The following is a 19,699-nucleotide window of genomic DNA, read 5'->3' as shown; positions in this document are numbered from 1 at the left end:
TCTGCAATTTTGTGACGGTGTTTTGGATATATATTATTATTTCGAATTGGACTAACTTGTCGGACTTCGATGTTGGCGCAAGTCATCTGGAGATTGTGATCTAAAATGAAAGTGAGTTACTGACAACAGCTGATCATGTTGCTAAACACATTTGTGTAGCTGATGCGCCTATAGCAACATTCCCCTGAGAGAACTGCCAACTACAATGACAAGAGGTACAAACCAGATTGTGTTGCACTGCGATTGCCACCACTAGCCCTGGGTAAAAAAAAATAATGATTTTACGATTAAGCATTACCTTTTTTGTTGAAATGATTCAATATCGATTCTCAAATTCTCAAGATTGATCTTGTGAATCTCTACCCTGCTTAATTACTACATGTAGAATTTTGCTTATCTTTATTTTTGGCATCCGATCAAGTAGAAGTACATGTTGCTAATGTGCCTGTTATGGCTTTCTAAGGAAAAAGCACTTTACTATCTAATTGGTGCCTTCAACATTTAAATGTCTGGACATCCTATGGAAAGAACAACTGAATAAAAGCAAAGCCATATGTAAGTTGTGCAACTCAGAAGTACAACATTCTAACACTCAACACTAGAGATGGCGGGTAGCTCCAATCCCATTTAATTCGCCTTGCACCCAAAAAATCAAATAATCGATAGCAGTTTTTATCTGCAAAGATATGAAGTCAGGCTGGGGAGCGTGCACTGGTACTCTGCATTGCCTCACTCACCAGATGATGAAACAGCTCGGGTTCCTGGTTGGCACCTCCCAAGTAGAAACGCAGTCCAGGGTCACCCCTAGGAAATGAGCATCTGTCTGCTGCAACCGGGTGTTACGTGGGTGCCCCATGGCCTGGTCCAGTCGCTTGGTTCCTCAACAATGAGGATCATGTGAGCCAGATCACCCTCAGGGAATCGCACCACATGGCCATAGTGCCATAACTGACGCTCCTTTACAACGTAATGTACCTCATTTGGGACTTTGTGAGCAACCGCTCGTTTCACACAAAGTCAAACCAGCGGTACCCAAAAATTCTCTGAAGAGACACAGTACCGAAGGAGTTCAGTCTTCATCTCCGGTTATTATAGCAAAACAGGAAGCACCAGGATTCTAAAGACTTGGACATTCATCCTTTTGCAAAGATATCGGGAGCATCACACACCCCTTTCCAGCGACCTCATGACCCCCCAAGCTCTCCCAATCCATCTACTGACTTCATAGGAAGAGTCACCAAAGACATGAATGCCACTGCCGAGGTAAGTAAATCTTTCGACGAGGTCTACATTCTTTCCGCAGTCAGACACACTGCTGATGACTGTGGCCAAGAAGTCATTAAAGACCTAGATCTTGGTTTTTATCCAGGACACTCACAAGCCCAGACACTCGGAGTCCTTGCTCAGTCTCTCAAGAGGCCAGATTAGACCCTCCATTGACTCCATGAAGACCACAGCATCATCAGCAAAGTCAAGATCAGTGAACTTCTCTTCACCCACAGATGCCCTTACAGCCACTGGACCCCACAACCCTGACCAACACCCAGTCCATGCAAGCACTGAACAGATTAGGAGCAAGAACACATCCCTGACGGAACCCCAGAATCAACTGGCAAAAACATAGAGGTTCTGCCTGCACTCTGCACATCACTCACAGTACCAGTGTACAGGCCAGCCATGATATACAGAAACTTTGGGGGGGTTGGGGGGGGGGGGGGGGGAGTTTTCGGGGGGTAGATCCCACAAAGTCTCAGGATGTCCCATAGAGAAGCTCAATCAACCGAGTAAAATGCTTTACGAAAATCAACAAAGGCTGCTAAGAGACTCTGCCAATATTCATGCTTGCAATCCATGAGAACCCTCAGTGCCAGGATGCGGTCTACGGTAGACTTCTTACGCATCAAACAAGACTGCTCCGGTCACTGGTAGGTGAGCAAGAGATCACGTATCCTATTGAGGATGACCCTAGCAAAGACCTTATCTGGCACCAAGAGCAGTGTTATCCCAATGTAGTTGCCACAATCCAGGCGATCACCCTTCCTTTTCCAGATAGGGATGACAAGTCCTGTTTTTCAGTCAGTTGGGATGACGCCTGTAACCCAAATAGAAGCGAAAACTGCCTGCAATGCAAGGAGGACAGCCTTACCAGCAGCCTGGAGAAGCTCACACCAGATACCACTGATCCCTGCCCTCAGCTGGTTCACCACCAGAGCAATATCAGTGAGACTGGGTGGTTGACAGATAATTGGAGGATCAGCCTCAAGAACCGTGGACCCAATGAAGTTCAACGTCCTAGCTGGAGGATCAGCATTAAACAGCTGCTCAAAGTAGCCATGCCAGTGGGTCACAATTGCAGCATCATCCGTAAGGACCGTTCCATTACCCTCCCTGACTGTGACTCTCTGAGAAACAGATTCGGATGCACATAATGCCTCTGTAAGCAGGACATGGGTCACTTGCTCACAGATTCCTCCAACAACTGCCTCCTTATCTGCCCTCAGAGCCCTCGCAGCCGTCCTTCTTGGTTCCTGGTAGTGACCGGAGTTGCCATCAAGTTGTGTGCTGTGACACCTCTTGATGATATCCAGGGTGTCCTGCGAGATGAAACACCTCCTTCTGGGAACACCGGAAACACCAACACGACCCTTAGCCAGGTCCAATCTCATTCTCCTAGTAGGTGGTAGCCTACTTGCTACAGATGAACATCCAGGGAAGTAGATTCCTATGTGACAATCACGTCACTACATTAAAAAACGAGTGTGTATACAGTATGCAGAGCTGCTCAGATGACTGGCTGTTGTTCCAAAAGCCTTTCTAGCATTTCCAATGAATGTTTCATCCCGTGAAAGCACCAATCATAAGTTTGCGTGTTGGCAAGTCCAATAAATGTTGCTTCTCTTTAAGCCCTAAATGATAATCTCCGGTCAATTGTTAAATTTGCCTGTACAATCACAGGTTAAAGCTTTTTAAGTGGCTAGCTGTACTGCTAAGGTGGAAAAGGTTTGCAACTCACTTCGCCCGGCCAAGGAAGGGGGCAAATGATGGAATGTTCAGAGAAGCCTGTGATACCAAAGTGAGCTTGTGCACAAAGCAGCTGACGGGAGTATCACCATAAGCTGCACCGTAAAAATCATATTAGTGGTGTAGTTAGTCATGATGGCCGGTTCTTTTTCCTTTATGTTCCATTCATCCAATGCCACTGTCAACAAGCATCTGCTCTAGATCCTCATTTTAAAATGTTTATCTTTTGGCTGAGGATGAAGTGTAAAAACACATTTTCGAAAAATGATTAATATGACTGTTACATATGAGCAACTTAAGATATGTGCCTAATGCAGAATTATAGAAAGAAATGAGTCTTAATGCTCTTATTTTTGACTAATTTCAGATTTTAAATGTCCAATAGGGGAAAAAACTTGGCCAACAGTTTAGCTGAAGGGTGTCTACATGGATATATAATAATATTATTCTCAAAATTATACAGATGTTTTATAAAGTAGATGCCATTGCATTTTATTACAACAAGGATCCCCCATATGTGTGGAATCTGATACATGTTAGTTAAATTATGGTGAATTTTGAATGAGTGCAGTGCTGTGAAAACTTTTTTTTTTTTTCTTTTTTTTTTTAAAGAGTAATGATATTTTATTCCACATCTTCCAAATACTGATGTTAATTGTTCATTACCAATGAAGGATTTCTTCTTAACTGTCATTTCCATGTTTATGCATAGGTTATGAAGTCACTATGTAGACAGCCTTCAAATAAAGAATTATTGAAATTTCTCACATTATATTAATGCCCTATATGCATGGTTAAGTAAACTTTAAAAAACGAAATTGCTTCAAATATAACAGCGCACGCCAATTTACTTAAGATAAAATCGATATTGAATCGAGACAGGACATCAGTGCCAATACCCAGCCCTAGCTGCTGCCGCTGCCACCTGAGGCAGCAAACACACAGCGAGAGTGGCCATAGAACCAGCATGGTTTGCTTTGTGTGGTTTTCAAAAACGCCGGCAGCTCCTCACCTTCCCTGCTCCCACGCTGCCATTGCAGCCAGAGACGGTGAACATGTGGCAACAGCACACTGGACATGGCAACAGATGTTGTATATCAATTTATGTGAGAAACTATTGCTTTATGTGCTTTTCAGAAAACTTGAGTTTTTTGTAAAAAATATTCTGACCTGGGAGAAAAGGGAAAAAAAATCAGTTCTAAAAGATTTAAAAAAGATAAAATAGAATTGGACCAATTTGTTGATATATCCTCCAGAAAAAAAGAAATAACTTGAAACTTACAAAAGCAATTGGCAGCCATCATTGTTTATTCTGTAATTGACAAAAAAAGACTTTGCTTTACAGTTTTAATTCAACAAACTTTCAAATAACACAAATGTAAATGGCATGCACAAAAATAATTGGATCCTTAACCTAACAAGTAGTCTCAAAATGTAACTGAGCAACCTAAATATTTACTCTGCGATTGCCAGTACGATTTTCTACACTGTGGTTTGCTGGATTAGTAACATTGCATCAAGTGAGGCCCACTGAATTAACAAGCTAATTAAAACAGCAGGCTCAGTTATAGGATGCACTCTGCACCCCCTGGAGGTAGTAGCAAAGGTGAAAATTAAAACAAATCTGAGTGTCATTATGAACCATGCTGCACACCCTCTCTTTCAGAGACATGAAAACTGAGGACTTTCAGGCAACAAATTATTCAGCAGAACTGTGTCAAGAAATGTGACTGGGGCTTCTTTATACTCATAGCAATACATCTGCATAATGCCTCTCTGGGACTGGGGCTGCCAAGTTAGAACTTTTTTCTTTTTAAATTTCTTATTTTACAGTCATTATGGTGTGTGTTCAGACCAAAATGTGTGACAATATTTATTTGCTTACTTATCTACCTATTTGTATATTTATTTAAAGAGCTTCTGTAAACATAAAGTTATATCTATATTTCGTAGGTACAGTATCGTGTTCTTTTCTTTTAACGCTTATTTTTTTCCTCTATGGACAGAGCATATGTGACTTGCCAAAAAGCTCCAGTTTTGTCTCATCTATCAGAGAGAGGATGTGCAGCATTGTTCATAAAGGCACTCAGTTTTGTTTTAATTTTCTCCTTCCATAACTCAGTTATCTAAACATTTTTGAAAAGTAAAGGTATCTTTACTGTTGGCAAGAAAAGCAAAGCTGAACAAATTACAAGACACACTGTATAAAATGTAAACATGCTCAACAGTTACAGAATGCATTGCCTTCATTTTAAGCCATGCTAATGAGAAAGCAATGTCACAAACATGAGTGAAGCTCATGGACACAAGGGGTCAGTTTATAAAGTCTGCATACACACAAAAAGAAGACTGAAATGTGCATTTATGGCTGCTCTCATCCATGTGTTTACAACATTTCAGAGAACGTGGGAAACAATGACACCCTTGACCAAGTAGGGAAATACAGCCAAACCAGCTAAAAAACAACTCACGGATATAATTACTCGTATCACTGAGCCATTATTATGAAGTGTGTTGATGTGACAAACAAACTTCAAAAGTGATGAATATGAGGTATACATTCTATGGTAGTTGCCTTTTAAGAGGTTCAATAATGTGTATTTGCACTGAAGAACTTACTTGAGTTTTCTGTCAGTTTACATTGTCACTTCTCAGGATTACAAACCAATGCAATCAATTCTGGTTAATACAGCGCATCACTTTTTCCACATTTTGTTATGTTACAGCCTTATTCCAAAAGAACCTTCCAGAAGGACAACCATCTCTGCAGCAATCCACCAATCAGGCCTGTATGGTAGAGTGGCCAGACGGAAGCCACTCCTTAGTAAAAGGCACATGGCAGCCCATCTGGAGTTTGCCAAAAGGCACCTGAAGGACTCTCAGACCATGAGAAAGAAAATTCTCTGGTCTGATGAGACAAAGATTGAACTCTTTGGTGTGAATGCCAGGCGTCACGTTTGGAGGAATCCAGGCACCACTCATCACCAGGCCAATACCATCCCTACAGTAAAGCATGGTAGTGGCAGCATCATGCTGTGGGAATGTTTTTCAGCGGCAGGGACTGGGAGACTAATCAGGATAAAGGGAAAGATGACTGCAGCAATGTACAGAGACATCCTGGATGAAAACCTGCTCCAGAGCGCTCTTGACCTCAGACTGGGGCGACGGTTCATCTTTCAACAGGACAACGACCCTAAGCACACAGCCAAGATATCAAAGGAGTGGCTTCGGGACAACTCTGTGAATGTCCTTGAGTGGCCCAGCCAGAGCCCAGACTTGAATCCGATTGAACATCTCTGGAGAGATCTTAAAATGGCTGTGCACCGACGTTTCCCATCCAACCTGATGGAGCTTGAGAGGTGCTGCAAAGAGGAATGGGCGAAACTGGCCAAGGATAGGTGTGCCAAGCTTGTGGCATCATATTCAAAAAGACTTGAGGCTGTAATTGCTGCCAAAGGTACATCGACAAAGTATTGAGCAAAGGCTGTGAATACTTATGTACATGTGATTTCTCAGTTTTTTTATTTTTAATAAATTTGCAAAAAAACCTCAAGTAAACTTTTTTCACGTTGTCATTATGGGGTATTGTGTGTAGAATTCTGAGGAAAAAAATGAATTTAATCCATTTTGGAATAAGGCTGTAACATAACAAAATGTGGAAAAAGTGATGCACTGTGAATACTTTCCGGATACACTGTATGCATGAAGTACCCACACAAGTGTGATTCACTCCCTGTGTACAGAAAGCAATAAATCTCAAGCTCTACAGCCTAACTATGGCCTGCTAATCTAATACAACATGGCACTACTTGAAGAGTATGCAATTTGTCATATACAAAGGGAACAAGCTTTAGGAGACAGGCAGGATTTCATGATGATGACTGGCTTATGAGTCAAGTCAGACTCCCAAAAGACCTTCTTCGAGACCTAGGTGCGGAGTTGGCCCCAGCATTAGAAAGACAGATTGCCTGAAATGGGGCTATACCTGTTCACATTCAGGTTTTAACACTGGTTGGCTTTCTGGCAGAAGCACCTTCCAGAGGAAACTGGCTGATAGGTCAGGAATATGTCAGCAAAGTTTCACCTCCTTCATGTCTGCTGTGTTGGACGCTGTACACAGACTGATGAGGCACCACTTTCAATTTTCACATGGTGTGGGGTGTACAGGTTAAAAAAAGAATGCAGTTTGCAACAGTGTTCAGTTTTCCTACATTTACAGAGTACTAAATATTGTACTAAGCACACCTAGTGAGAATGAAGCTGTTTTTGTTAACTATATGCAGTTTATGTTTATTATCATACAAGTTAATTTGTCATGCCAAGATATGAGACTAAGAAATGGCATTACTGCATTGGCAAAATGCTGCATAATAAAACATCTCCAATTACAGATGCCATTCGCAGATTGCAGAGATGAGTGATCTGCGTTGATGCCGGAAATTGGACTCTTTATAATTGAAATTCAGACATGATGCGGCCTTTAGAGCTCATGGCATTCACAGCTGTAGCAACATGACATTGTGATTCAATACATTTGCATTAGGTGGCGGCACTTGGACTGAGTAATGATAATGATAAAAAATACATTTATATAGCACCTTTTCCATGTTCAAAGCACATCACCGAAATTCAGAAAGAACAACAGGGCATAGACAACACTGGATACAAATAATATTTGCATAAATACTAAAAGATAAATGCAGGATATACAATGCATTGAAACAGAAGTGACAAAATAGAAACAAATACAAAAATATAAATACTACCAGAAAACCATGAACAAATAACACATATTGTGGTACAAACACAAAGGTTCCTGGGCATCTAGACCAGGGGTGGGCAGATTCAGTCCTGGAGGGCCGCAGTGGTTACAGGTTTTTGTTCCAACCCAGTTGCTTAATTAAAAACCAATCCTTGTCAATTATTTAATTGCATGGCTTGCTAGTGCTTTAACTCTGCCATGTCAGGTCATTCTCATATCCTAGATTTATTTTCCTTTCTAAGGATATCATCCAAATGATATGAAGTCTAAAACAGATGAGTAATTCTCAGTGCTTCACTTTTTTCTCTTCACTTTCCTTCCAAGTATTTAATTAAACCAAACAGTGTGTGATAAATACACGCAGGTGTAAATGAAAACAAACTAAATGGAGAAATGCTGGGGGGTATTTTTCGTACGTGGATTACTCGTTTAGCCGGATGTAATTGTTGACGATTTGGCCTGATCCTGGATCTGTCGGTTTTTTGAAACTCTTGCTGGAAGTGTTGTCATAGCAACACATCCAAATCCGCAAACCTGCTCGGAGCAGGTTTGTTCTGCGTAAACAAGGATTAGTTTACACACGTGATCAGTGACGGTGTGGAAGTCATCCAGTCAGGGCTTCGCCGTTCATGAATGAGCGACCAATTGATATTGATGTGCAAATTATAGGAAGAGAATTTCATATAAAGAGGGTTTTGCGCGATCGGTAAGATCCTTTATTGCCCCCGGAGGAAATTCTGTACGAAAGATACCGCTTTAGCCGAGGGGGAATATTGTACCTCAAAGATTTATTAGCTCCGTATATTCGAAGTCAAACTCGGCGAAGTCGGGCTCTCACAACCACACAGACAATAGGCATTGCTTTGAGGTTTCTTGCAAGCGGCACTTTTTTTATATACTGTAGGCGATGCGGAACAGCGATCGAAAAGTGCAGTTTTCCAGGCAATTCGTAAAGTCTGTTTGGCTCTGAAACATTTTCTTCAGGTTTTCATTGTGTTTCCTGGACACCTGCGTGTGCAGACAATAAAAGAGGCGTTTCATGCCATTGCAGGTAGGTAATACACAGGTAAAAACACCCACAGTTCCACGAAGAATCCCACAATCAGCCTAACATTCTCATTACCAGGATTTCCAAATGTGATTGGGGCACATGGGACTGATCAGAGTGGAGTTTGATCAAACATTATTTGGAAAGTGTACCTCTCCTCCTGATGAATAATCAGACACAGTGTCTTCATCAAATATTTGACCTTAGTTAATATCTCGTTGGTCAGACACAGGTTCAAAGGATATGACATTCCCTGCAACTGACCCAACGAAAAAGAGGGCTATATGGAACATACCTATAGCACACATGGAGGACAAATATGCAATGACCATCCTTTACCTGAAATTAAGTGACCACTGCATCCTGCCACTGGTTCTGAGGAGGAGCTTCCCCCTGGAATGCCCTCAGAAACAGGGCGATGGGCATTTTGCTGGAGAGCCAACTCTTCTGCAGGGGTTAGGTCTGGACCGCGTGGACCTCCACCTGTTTTTTGCTTGTCTGCCTCCTTATTAGCTTTAAAATTAATGTTTTTTATATTATATATGATTCTTTATGTCAACAATTCTTTAAATAGTTATATACCAATATTTACCAGTTTGAAGTATATTCTTGTACTTCACTTTAACCTGTTCCCATGTTCTCCTTGTGCTCACATTTGATCTGGAATTATGACATATTAAATAATAATTAATCTGACACATAGGAAATGAAACGTTGCATTCACTAAGTACAATGTACACTACTTAGCGTTTAATTTTTTTGGCCACTTTTTGCCAGCCGTCTTTTCTGGTCTGGGCTGCTTTTGCAGTGTTACCGCTTGTGCATATTAAATCTTGAAATTCTTCGTGTCCTTCGAATAAAAGGTCTTGCGCCGCGTGTGTGAAAAAAAATGCGCCCGTTCTTTCGTCATTTTGTTGCAGCCTATCAAAGACTTGCTGATCATGTTTTCTAGACTCAATATATATGGGCTTTTCACTCAGCGCGGGCGCGCGCATTCATCTCGTATGATTAGATCCAGCTACACTAATCTAATACACATCTGCGTTTGAAAAACCGACTTATCTGGATTAGTTTCACTGGCATTAACTCATTCAAGATGAGGCACCTGATCTCGGATGGTTTAAGCGACGTACGAAAAATACCCCCCTGGTCTCTTTTGTCATTTGCATGGTATTGCTAATTAGGAGCAATTAAAAACCAAGAATACAGCTATTTAAGACTAAAATAAGCAATAAGGGTTCAAAATCTTAACGAGCGAGACAACTAAAGTGAAGCTGAAGTGTTACTTGAGCAATAAGGGCTTCTTATTAAGCAATTGGGTTGGAGCAAAAACCTGCAGCCACTGCGGCCCTCCAGGACTGAATCTGCCCACCCCTGATCTAGACAGACAAGTTAAACTGAAACAAGTGGCAGAAAGTCAGGGCAAATTAAATGCCTTCCTGAACAAACAAGTTTTAAGTTGTTTTCTGAAAGAATGCATTTAGTCGGCTAATCTCAGTAATTAAGCTGAGCTTTAGTGCCAATTGGCATGACTTTGGTTTTGTTAGTTTTAATTTTAAAAGAGCTATATTCCATCCAGAGGGAAGTCATAAGCTGAGAAAGGCCCTGATGAACTTTCACTTTTAATACTGCAATAGATCTGATTATCATCCACATATGACAACTTAGTGCAAAGACACAAATAACATGGCCAAGGGAATGCATATACTGTAGATACAGAAGAGTGCCGAGGACAGAGCCTTGTGGAACTCCTCATGTGACCAGCGCTGAGCTGGACCTGCAATTTCTAAGACTAACAAATGCTTGCTTATCAGCCTGATAGGACTTAAACCACTGGAGGACAGTGTCAGAGATGGCCAGAATGTTGTCCATTCTGAACAGTAGAATATGATGTTACAGTATCAAATGCTGCACTGAGGTCTAACAGAATTAGTATACAGGTTTGCCCAGAGTCAGCTACCATAAGCAAATCAATAGTTATCTGAAACAGAGTATTTTCACAGCTATGTTGTGCTCTGAAACCTGACTGAAAAGCCTCCATCAGCTTATTACTAGTAACTGGTGAGTGGGGAGGCCACAACACAGTCAAGAACTTTAGACAACAACGCAGGTGAGATATGGGCCGAATATTGTTGAGACTGTCAGGATCATGACCAGACTTTTTAAATGCTGGGGTTACAAAAGCAATTTTCAAAGTAGCTGACACCGAGCCAGCATCAAGGAATGCATTTAGGAGTGCTGTAACTGTCAGGACTATGGCATGAAGACAGGACTTGAGATGCACAGTGAGCGCAAGGTGTAGTAAACAAATAGAAGGCCTTTGTTTTTCCCACAAGCTGCACTGTATTTTCCTTGTTGCAGGCTCCGGGCCTATACCCATCTCCATTTCTCCAGAAAAACAGTTCAAACGATAATTGTTATAGTAATTGTTTAAATGGGATTTTTGCAGTCTGCTTTTATTTAGTTATAGGACAAGGACTACTGATTTGCAAAATTTTTGTATGAGTAGTTTTTGAGATACATAATTTATTTAAATATATGCAGACGTGCACACACACATTCAAGAATGTTTATAAGTGAAGACAACTGACAGCTTGTTTGCTGTACTGCAGTGCATACTGAATGATAAAGGGAAAGAAATGAACACACAAACAATCTACAATATATTTGCAAAAGTTGACATGCACAAAGGCATTAAGCCACCCCGTACCAATCATCTATGCAGCGTGTTTACTTTATTTGACCCAATGTCTTTAGTTTCAAATTAAACATTACTTAAATGGTTCATTTGATTCAATTTCCTGATCATTTTATTCTACATTTAGTTGTGCACATAATACTTGATTGTATATCACTGTACAGTACAATCAGTTGTATTGTAAAATTTTCCACAGACTGAATTCCTGTGGTATCACTAAAGTACTGTACAGACCATTCCATATCATTTTTTTCCCCCAATTGTTGCACCTTTCCTAAGACTGTTAAACATCTGTTGTCTATAGAAAGAAATTAAGGAAAGCTGACACCAGGAAAAAAATACTTCTACTGATAATAAATAACTATGCTATTTTGTGCAAAGATATGACACAGCGGCCTGAGAATTTAAGGTGTTGAACCACTGATTCACATCGCTACCCAAGAAAGCAACTTAACCACACAGTTCTAACTGTGCTGCCTATTCAGCTGTGATTTCAACTCACTTTGAACTGTGGCACCCCATACATGAGAGTTTCAATGCACACTTTGTAGGTATAATAACTAAATATAAGTGCAGATCTCCAACAAGACTGAAATCTTGATGTCATTACATAATGGGGCTACAACTAAAGAAGTAGTGACAGTACACCGTGAACAAACAATAGTAGTTTAGTATAGTTACATTACCATTCCCAACTATTAATCTAATGTCGAGTCTGGCGTAACCGTTGATAAGACAAAGTACACATCTCGGTTATGTAACCTAGCTCACTAGAAAAATGCAGAATAAGCCTGTAGAGGCTGTGAAACCCTTAACAAGAACTACACACAGAGAAGGTGCCAAAACGCTGGTTATTGCTTCACTAGCTTGTCAGAGCGTCTCCTCCTAGCAAGACTTGATTCATGTGATCGCAGTTTCTGGTTTTTCTTAATAGACTTTCTGTTGTAGTGAAGGCAGTTCTGTAACATCGTATCTCAAACCGGTCAGTCAGGTCACTTCACAGCCGCCTAACTGCCCGTGAACCTGGACACGTGTGTGTGTGTGAGTCTGTCTGTGGCGGCCACACCATGGGCTCAATGTCACCGTCACTACGACTCCGCTGCTGCTTCGAATTCACACCTGAACTATGGGAAATTGACCAGAACTATTTTAACTTACAAATGTCCTGCTACACATAAGTCACATCTGATAACTTACGTCAAGCTTAAGCTACCACATTTCATAAAGCTAATGTGTACAGTCACACGTCTCTCCACTTTCCAACACTCTGACAGCTTGCGGCGCCTTACTAAATACGAGCACGAGAAAGCAGGACTGCTGAGCCCGGTCAGGACAAACTGAAAGTGACGTTTACAGGACGTGACTTCGCCGTCTAATATAGGCTTTCTTTTGACCCCCTGAACAGGACATGTCCATGTTGCCGCCTCCTCGACTAATGTCACGAGGGAAAACTCTTCAGAAACGACTGTGAAAGAGTTCCCCGAAACTTGAGTGTCACCCTGCCCTTGGAGTGCCAGGCCCTACAGCGGCCTACAGCCGCCCTTAGCTGGACTCCTCCTTCCCGCAGTCGTTGGCCAAATCACGCCCGGCACAGCCTTACCTGGCTGATTGCTGACAAGGAGCGGCCAAGCGTCCGGGACACACAGCGAGACTGAGACAGCATGGTGGTGAATGGGGACAGCAGCAGAAAAAAAACTGTAGGAGCACAGAGAGCTCGAGTGGGAGCCGCTTAGCAAAGACGGCGGAAGCGCTGCGGAGGAAACCAACTGATTTTGACGGAAAGGAAGAGGGGGAGTAGGGCGAGAGATGGGAACGTACCAAGTGTGAGGAAAATGGGAGGGACGGGGGCAGGCTGCAGCCGCCTTCTTTTAGTGCTTGGACCGGCATGCCTCCTGGTATTACTTGATTATTAAAGTCCAGACTCAAACGAGTTATTAAAGCATCTCACCACAGTGCTGGGCACTTTAAGTTAGGCTTGATCAATTATTTGTGTTAAATCAGCGTCCATGAATACTTTGTATAATGTTTAATCAAGTGCATACTTTCTTTAATTCTCCCTGACCGTTTTATTAAAAAATATTACAACAGTACGCTGTGAAAACAACAGAAGAAACTAATCAGACAGGAGAGAGCACGGGTAGCGAAAAATGGAGACAATACTCCTACACAAAGTAAGTGAGTTGAAAAGTGAAAACACTGAAGAAGGCTTTTTGATTTTGCAGAGACATACTGATACAGACCCTCTTTGGCTTATATGGATCAAAATTTGTCATTTGCCTTAGTGGATTACGGGCTTTAAGATTTGTAGAAAAAAAAAGAACATTTTAAGATTTAAGGGACAAGAACAAGATGGAGAAGTTAACTACGAGTAAGAAAGATTTTAAAGGGTGGAAAAGTTCAAATATCTCAGATCAACAATAAAAGAGTTTGGGGCACTAGATTTAGAGATAAATTATACCGAACAATGCAGTCAGGTTGGAAAAACTGGAAAAAGGTATCCCAAGTGTTATGTGATTGGAGAATCAGTGAAAAGTGAAGGGTAAAGTGTATAAAACAGTGGTCAGATCGGCAGTATTGTATGGACCAGAAACCTGGGCAGCTAAAAAGACGCATGAAAGGAAAGTGGATGTTACAGAAATGAGGATGTTATGGATGTGTGGAGTAACAAAGCTTGATAAGATCAGCAATGAGAGAATCATTGGTTCAGTGAAAATTACAGGAAAATATAGGAAAGAAGGTTGAAGTGGTATGGGCATGTCATGAGAAAAGAACTAAACAATGTGTTGAGAAGAAACATGGATATGGAGGTGGTGGGATGGAGAAGAAGAGAAAGGCAAGGTTAAAGTGCATGGACTGCGTGAAGGGGGATTGCGGAGGATATGTACAATAGGAGAAAGGCTGGACTCCACATGGAAGTGGGCTTTAGAAGAAGAATTTAATGAGAAAAATTCAGACACAATTATCATAAGGTAGACATTGCAAAGCAAAAATCATATATAATAAAGCAGACAAGGCTTCTGGTTCTCCATCCTGAGCCAGAGATGTTAACATTATTTCTGGGTCAATGTCCTGAATGCTTTGTTCTTGGTTCTGTCACATCCAGGACGGCCCATCCTTAATAGTTAGAATGCATAAAATAGTATAAATACTATTGACTTGTTCCCTTCCTTTAACTACAAGAAGCTTCACATCCTCTGTGACAATATGTAGGAGCCATGTGGATTCCTATATCACTCTTTGGAGGGCAGAATATCATGGAAACCAGTCATTTATCTCCTTCAGACCTTACAACGTACAGTAAACACCATTGTCCTCCTCTCACTTTGTACCAACAAATGCAGGACACAGACAGCAACTGCACAGCATTCAAATACATCAAGCGCCCCAGAAGAACTCAATGAGCTGAGCCGTCAACGAGTTTTGAGTCGCAGGCTATAACTCTTATTTTTATTTGATTGAATTTATTAACAAGCTAGTGAATTGAAGTCTCAGAATAAAACTGTGTTTTAAAGTGCTGATGGTTACATTCCTTGCATGCTCAATCTGCTGGAGTGTTTACAATGTCATTTTTTGTATGATATAGTTTACTTATGTAAAAAAAGCTATATCCCTAATCTTTCACTGGTAGATATTACTTGGAAGTGGATTCATTTCAAATTACCTAACTATTCTTGGCTTGTCACTGCTCTGTTACTACCCGTGCTTGGACACACCATAGAATGAAGTCTGTGACTAAAAATCAATGGAAAAGTCATGATACCATTGATCATAGCAGCAATGTCATGATAGCAACAACATGGTGGAACTCACTTGTATAACAACAGTGGTCTTTGTCGCATTCCCAGTCCTATTTTGCCCTTTTTGCTGTGTCTGCTTGTCCCTCCCTGGTCTACACAGGTGTCACTTTTATGGAGTGGTGTGTGCTCCGTGCAGGAGTTTGGTTAACCATTTGTCTAAATGATTTATTCTTGACATATCAATTTTCAGAAAATGGAAATAAAACAAATAATCTGCACGGACACTGAGGCCTTTTGTCACTATACTCATTCTTTTGTAAAAAAAAAAATCTCCACTTGCTGCAGGGATATCGAACTGTTGGCCGTAAGTTTACGTCCCTACTACTTGCCCAGAGAGTTTGGACATGTCATTGTTGTCATCGTGTATATTCCTCCTCGGGCGGACGAGGAGTCAGCGAGTGACATCATCCATTCTGCTGTTGCTAAGTTACAAACGCAGCACCCTGAGGCGCTTGTGCTAATCGCTGGAGACTTTAACCATGTGACGCTGGACAAAACATTATCTGCATTCTCCCAGTATGTGGACTGTAACACCCGGGGAAATAAGACTATTGATTTACTGTATGCAAACGTTAAAGACGCATACAGCGCCACCCCGCTGCCTGCGCTTGGGAAAGCAGATCATAACCTGGTTCTGCTTCAGCCTCACTATAAACCAAAAGTGAGAGTCCTACCTGTAACCACACGATCATTCAGGAAGTGGACCCCGGAGGCTGAGAATACTCTGAGAGAACTTTTTGGAACTACAGACTGGGATATCCTGCAGGGATCTCATAATGAGAACATTGAGGAAGTTGTTGACTGCACTACTGACTACATCAACTTCTGTATGGACATTGTAGTTCCAGTAAGAACTGTACGCTGCTATGCTAACAACAAGCCATGGATTACAAGTGACATCAAGGGCCTTTTGAACCAGAAGAAAAGGGCTTTTAAAAACGGTGATCAGCATGAGCTCAAGCGTGTGCAGAAGGAACTCCGAGTCCAGCTCAGGGCGGCAAAGGAGCAGTACAGGAGAAAGCTGGAGCAGAAGTTGCAGAATAACAGCATGAAGGAAGTGTGGGATGGGATGAAGATCATCACTGGCTGCAGCTCGAAGCGGGGTACCACCATTGAGAGAGACGTGAAGAGAGCAAACCAAATGAACAACTTCTTTAACAGGTTTGACCACCCTAACCCACTCTCACTCTCACCTCGGAGTATTGCACCCTCCACACATCCTTCTGCTGATACCAGCATAGGAAAGACATCCCCACCCATAATTACAACAGCGCAAGTGAGCAAAGAGCTGAGGAGACTTCGTGCCAGCAAAGCAGCGGGTCCAGATGGAGTATCGCCACGACTGCTGAAGGTCTGTGCATCGGAGCTGGGGGGCCCTCTACAGCGCATCTTCAACCTGAGCCTGGAACAGGGGAAAGTCCCAAGGCTTTGGAAAACATCTTGTATCACCCCAATCCCAAAGGTATCACGTCCTAGTGAGCTGAATGACTTTCGGCCTGTTGCTCTGACATCACATGTGATGAAGACCATGGAGAGGCTGCTGCTTCACCACCTTAGGCCACAGGTTCAACACGCCCTCGACCCTCTGCAGTTTGCATATCAGGAGAAGGTGGGAGCAGAGGATGCCATCATCTATATGCTACACCGATCCCTCTCTCACTTGGACAGAGGTAGTGGTGCTGTAAGAATTATGTTTCTAGACTTCTCTAGCGCCTTCAACACAATCCAACCTCTGCTCCTTAGGGACAAGCTGACAGAGATGGGATTAGATTCATACCTAGTGGCATGGATCGTGGACTATCTTAAAGACAGACCTCAGTATGTGCGTCTTGGGAACTGCACGTCTGACATTGTGGTCAGCAACACAGGAGCGCCACAGGGGACTGTACTTTCTCCGGTCCTGTTCAGCCTATATACATCGGACTTCCAATACAACTCGGAGTCCTGCCATGTGCAAAAGTTCGCTGATGACACTGCTATCGTGGGCTGCATCAGGAATGGGCTGGAGGAGGAGTATAGGGACCTAATCAATGACTTTGTTAAATGGTGCGACTCAAACCACCTACACCTGAACACCAGCAAAACCAAAGAGCTGGTGGTGGATTTTAGGAGGCCCAGACCCCTCATGGACCCAGTGATCATCAGAGATGACTGTGTGCAGATGGTGCAGACCTATAAATATCTGGGAGTGCAGCTGGATGATAAATTAGACTGGACTGCCAATACTGATGCGCTGTGCAAGAAAGGACAGAGCCGGTTATACTACCTTAGAAGGCTGGCGTCCTTCAACATCTGCAATAAGATGATGCAGATGTTCTATCAGACAGTTGTGGCGAGCACCCTCTTCTACGCAGTGGTGTGCTAGGGAGGCAGCATTAAGAGGAAAGACGCCTCACGTCTGGACAAACTGGTGAGGAAGGCAAGCTCTATTGTTGGCATGGAGCTGGACAGTTTAACATCTGTGGCAGAGCAAAGGGCGCTCAGCAGGCTCCTATCAATTATGGAGAATCCACTGCATCCACTTAATAGTATCATCTCCAGACAGAAGAGCAGCTTCAGCGACAGACTGCTGTCACTGTCCTGCTCCACTGACAGATTGAGGAGATCGTTTCTCCCCCAAACTATGCGACTCTTTAATTCCACCCAGAGGGGTAAACGTTAACATTCAACATTATACATAGTTATTGTCTGTTTTTCTGTTTTTCACCTGCATTGTTATCATTCTTTAATTTAATATTATTTATTGTATCAGTATGCTGCTGCTGAAGAATGTGAATTTCCCATTGGGATTAATAAAGTATCTATCTATCTATCTATCTATCTATCTATCTATCTATCTATCTATCTATCTATCTATCTATCTATCATTTTTCCAGTTTCTTGTGTTGATTATTCATCACATTTTCATATCTTCTGCGTTTTGAACTCCTCTTATTTCTCTTGCCTTTTTGTGCTTTTTATTTTCTCGGATACATAATATAGAGAAAGTATAGGAATCGTGTAAAAATGTGATCTCGGGATTTTGACGAATCTTTACGTTTTAGACCTTCCTGAGTCCTAAAAATACCATTTTTCAAATTATGTCTGTGTGTGTAAACATGATAACTTGAAAACGCTCTGACCTAGGTCAATGAGATTTTGTACACCTGCCTTATATCAAAATATGGAATCCTATCAACGTTTGGGCCACTTCCGGCAACCAGAAGTGGTACTTTAATGGAGTACTTTTGCAAATTTTCAAGTAAACTATGGTTATAATTACAGATAGATGATTCAAATTTTGTATAGATATTTATAATGAGAAAAAGCTAACAGATATGAAATTTGAGAAAACTTAAATACTACTTCCACTTGAGTAAACAACCATCAGAATTTTTGTATCATGTAAATATAAATTTGTACACGATATTAAACACTGTATTAAATATAAAGCAAATTCTTTCAATAACTATTATTCATTTTATTTTTATTTATACATATAAAGATGTAATAGGAATAATAAGCTGCTACGTCCTCGTCGTGTTCCTGGTAATACATTTAATTTTATGATTTTTTTTTTTATTTTTGCCATCATAATCACAAGCTAAATGAAGTTTTATCTATAGCCATTTATTGCAACAAATATTATATAATACAGTTTTAACACATTTTCTTAGTTTACTTTGCATGTAAACTAAGTACTGCGCATGTAATCATGAAAAAAATTCCGCTGCCATTTTCAACCTCCCTAAGTGCAAAAATATAATTTTAATATAAAATGTGATTATAGAGCTAAATGATTGTGTATCGATATTATCAATTAGGTATGATGAGAAACAAAGAGATATGATATTTGAGAAATATTACACAACTGGAAGTGGTTCTCATGACCTTTTCCTCTATCTGAGTATATGAGAAAGTCAAGGGGAGCACACTGACTATTATTTGTTTTTTTGCTGGATTCACAAATTACGGACCTGTCCTTGGTCTCCAGTTGCATGCCTCCCATTTTTGAATGTCCCTTCACCACTACAGACTCTCTCCTAGCTTGTGCTAATATACACTTAAAAATAAAGGTGCCAGAGTGATTCTTCCAAGTGATGCCACAGAGGAAGCATTTTCTGGTTCCCAAAAGAGCCATCCAAAAAAAGGCTCCAAAACAAACCTTTATTTGTTTAGATCACAGGTGTCGAACTCCAGGCCTGGAGGGCCGCAGTGGCTGCAGGTTTTCATTCTAACAGTTGACCAGTTTTCACTGCTAATTAATTCCATTTCCCTTCATTTTACTAGCCCTATTTTTAAGGATTCAGTCCTTTTCTTCATTAAATGGCAGCCAAACAGAAATGAGACATGAAACGAACCAACAGATGACCAGCTAAATTGGGGCTTCAAAC

The 19,699-nt window shown here is 41.4% G+C and overlaps 1 protein-coding gene across 1 annotated transcript in view; it reads right to left on the bottom strand.

Annotated features, from left to right (window-relative positions):
• The window catches only part of dlst (dihydrolipoamide S-succinyltransferase), a 47,649-nt gene extending 34,358 nt beyond the window's left edge, over positions 1-13,291 (bottom strand). Inside the window, exon 1 of the mRNA XM_028822276.2 lies at positions 13,130-13,291. Coding sequence (XP_028678109.2) covers positions 13,130-13,192 — 63 coding nt within the window. The 5' untranslated portion in view covers positions 13,193-13,291. The remainder of the gene's footprint in view (positions 1-13,129) is intronic.
• Between the last annotated feature and the right edge of the window lie 6,408 nt (positions 13,292-19,699).

Source organism: Erpetoichthys calabaricus, chromosome 16 (genome assembly GCF_900747795.2).
Source record: "Erpetoichthys calabaricus chromosome 16, fErpCal1.3, whole genome shotgun sequence".
In the NCBI taxonomy this organism is placed as follows: Eukaryota; Metazoa; Chordata; class Cladistia; order Polypteriformes; family Polypteridae; genus Erpetoichthys; species Erpetoichthys calabaricus.
The sequence above is the reverse complement of the archived record's forward strand: the minus strand, read 5'-3'. Positions and strand labels throughout refer to the sequence as shown.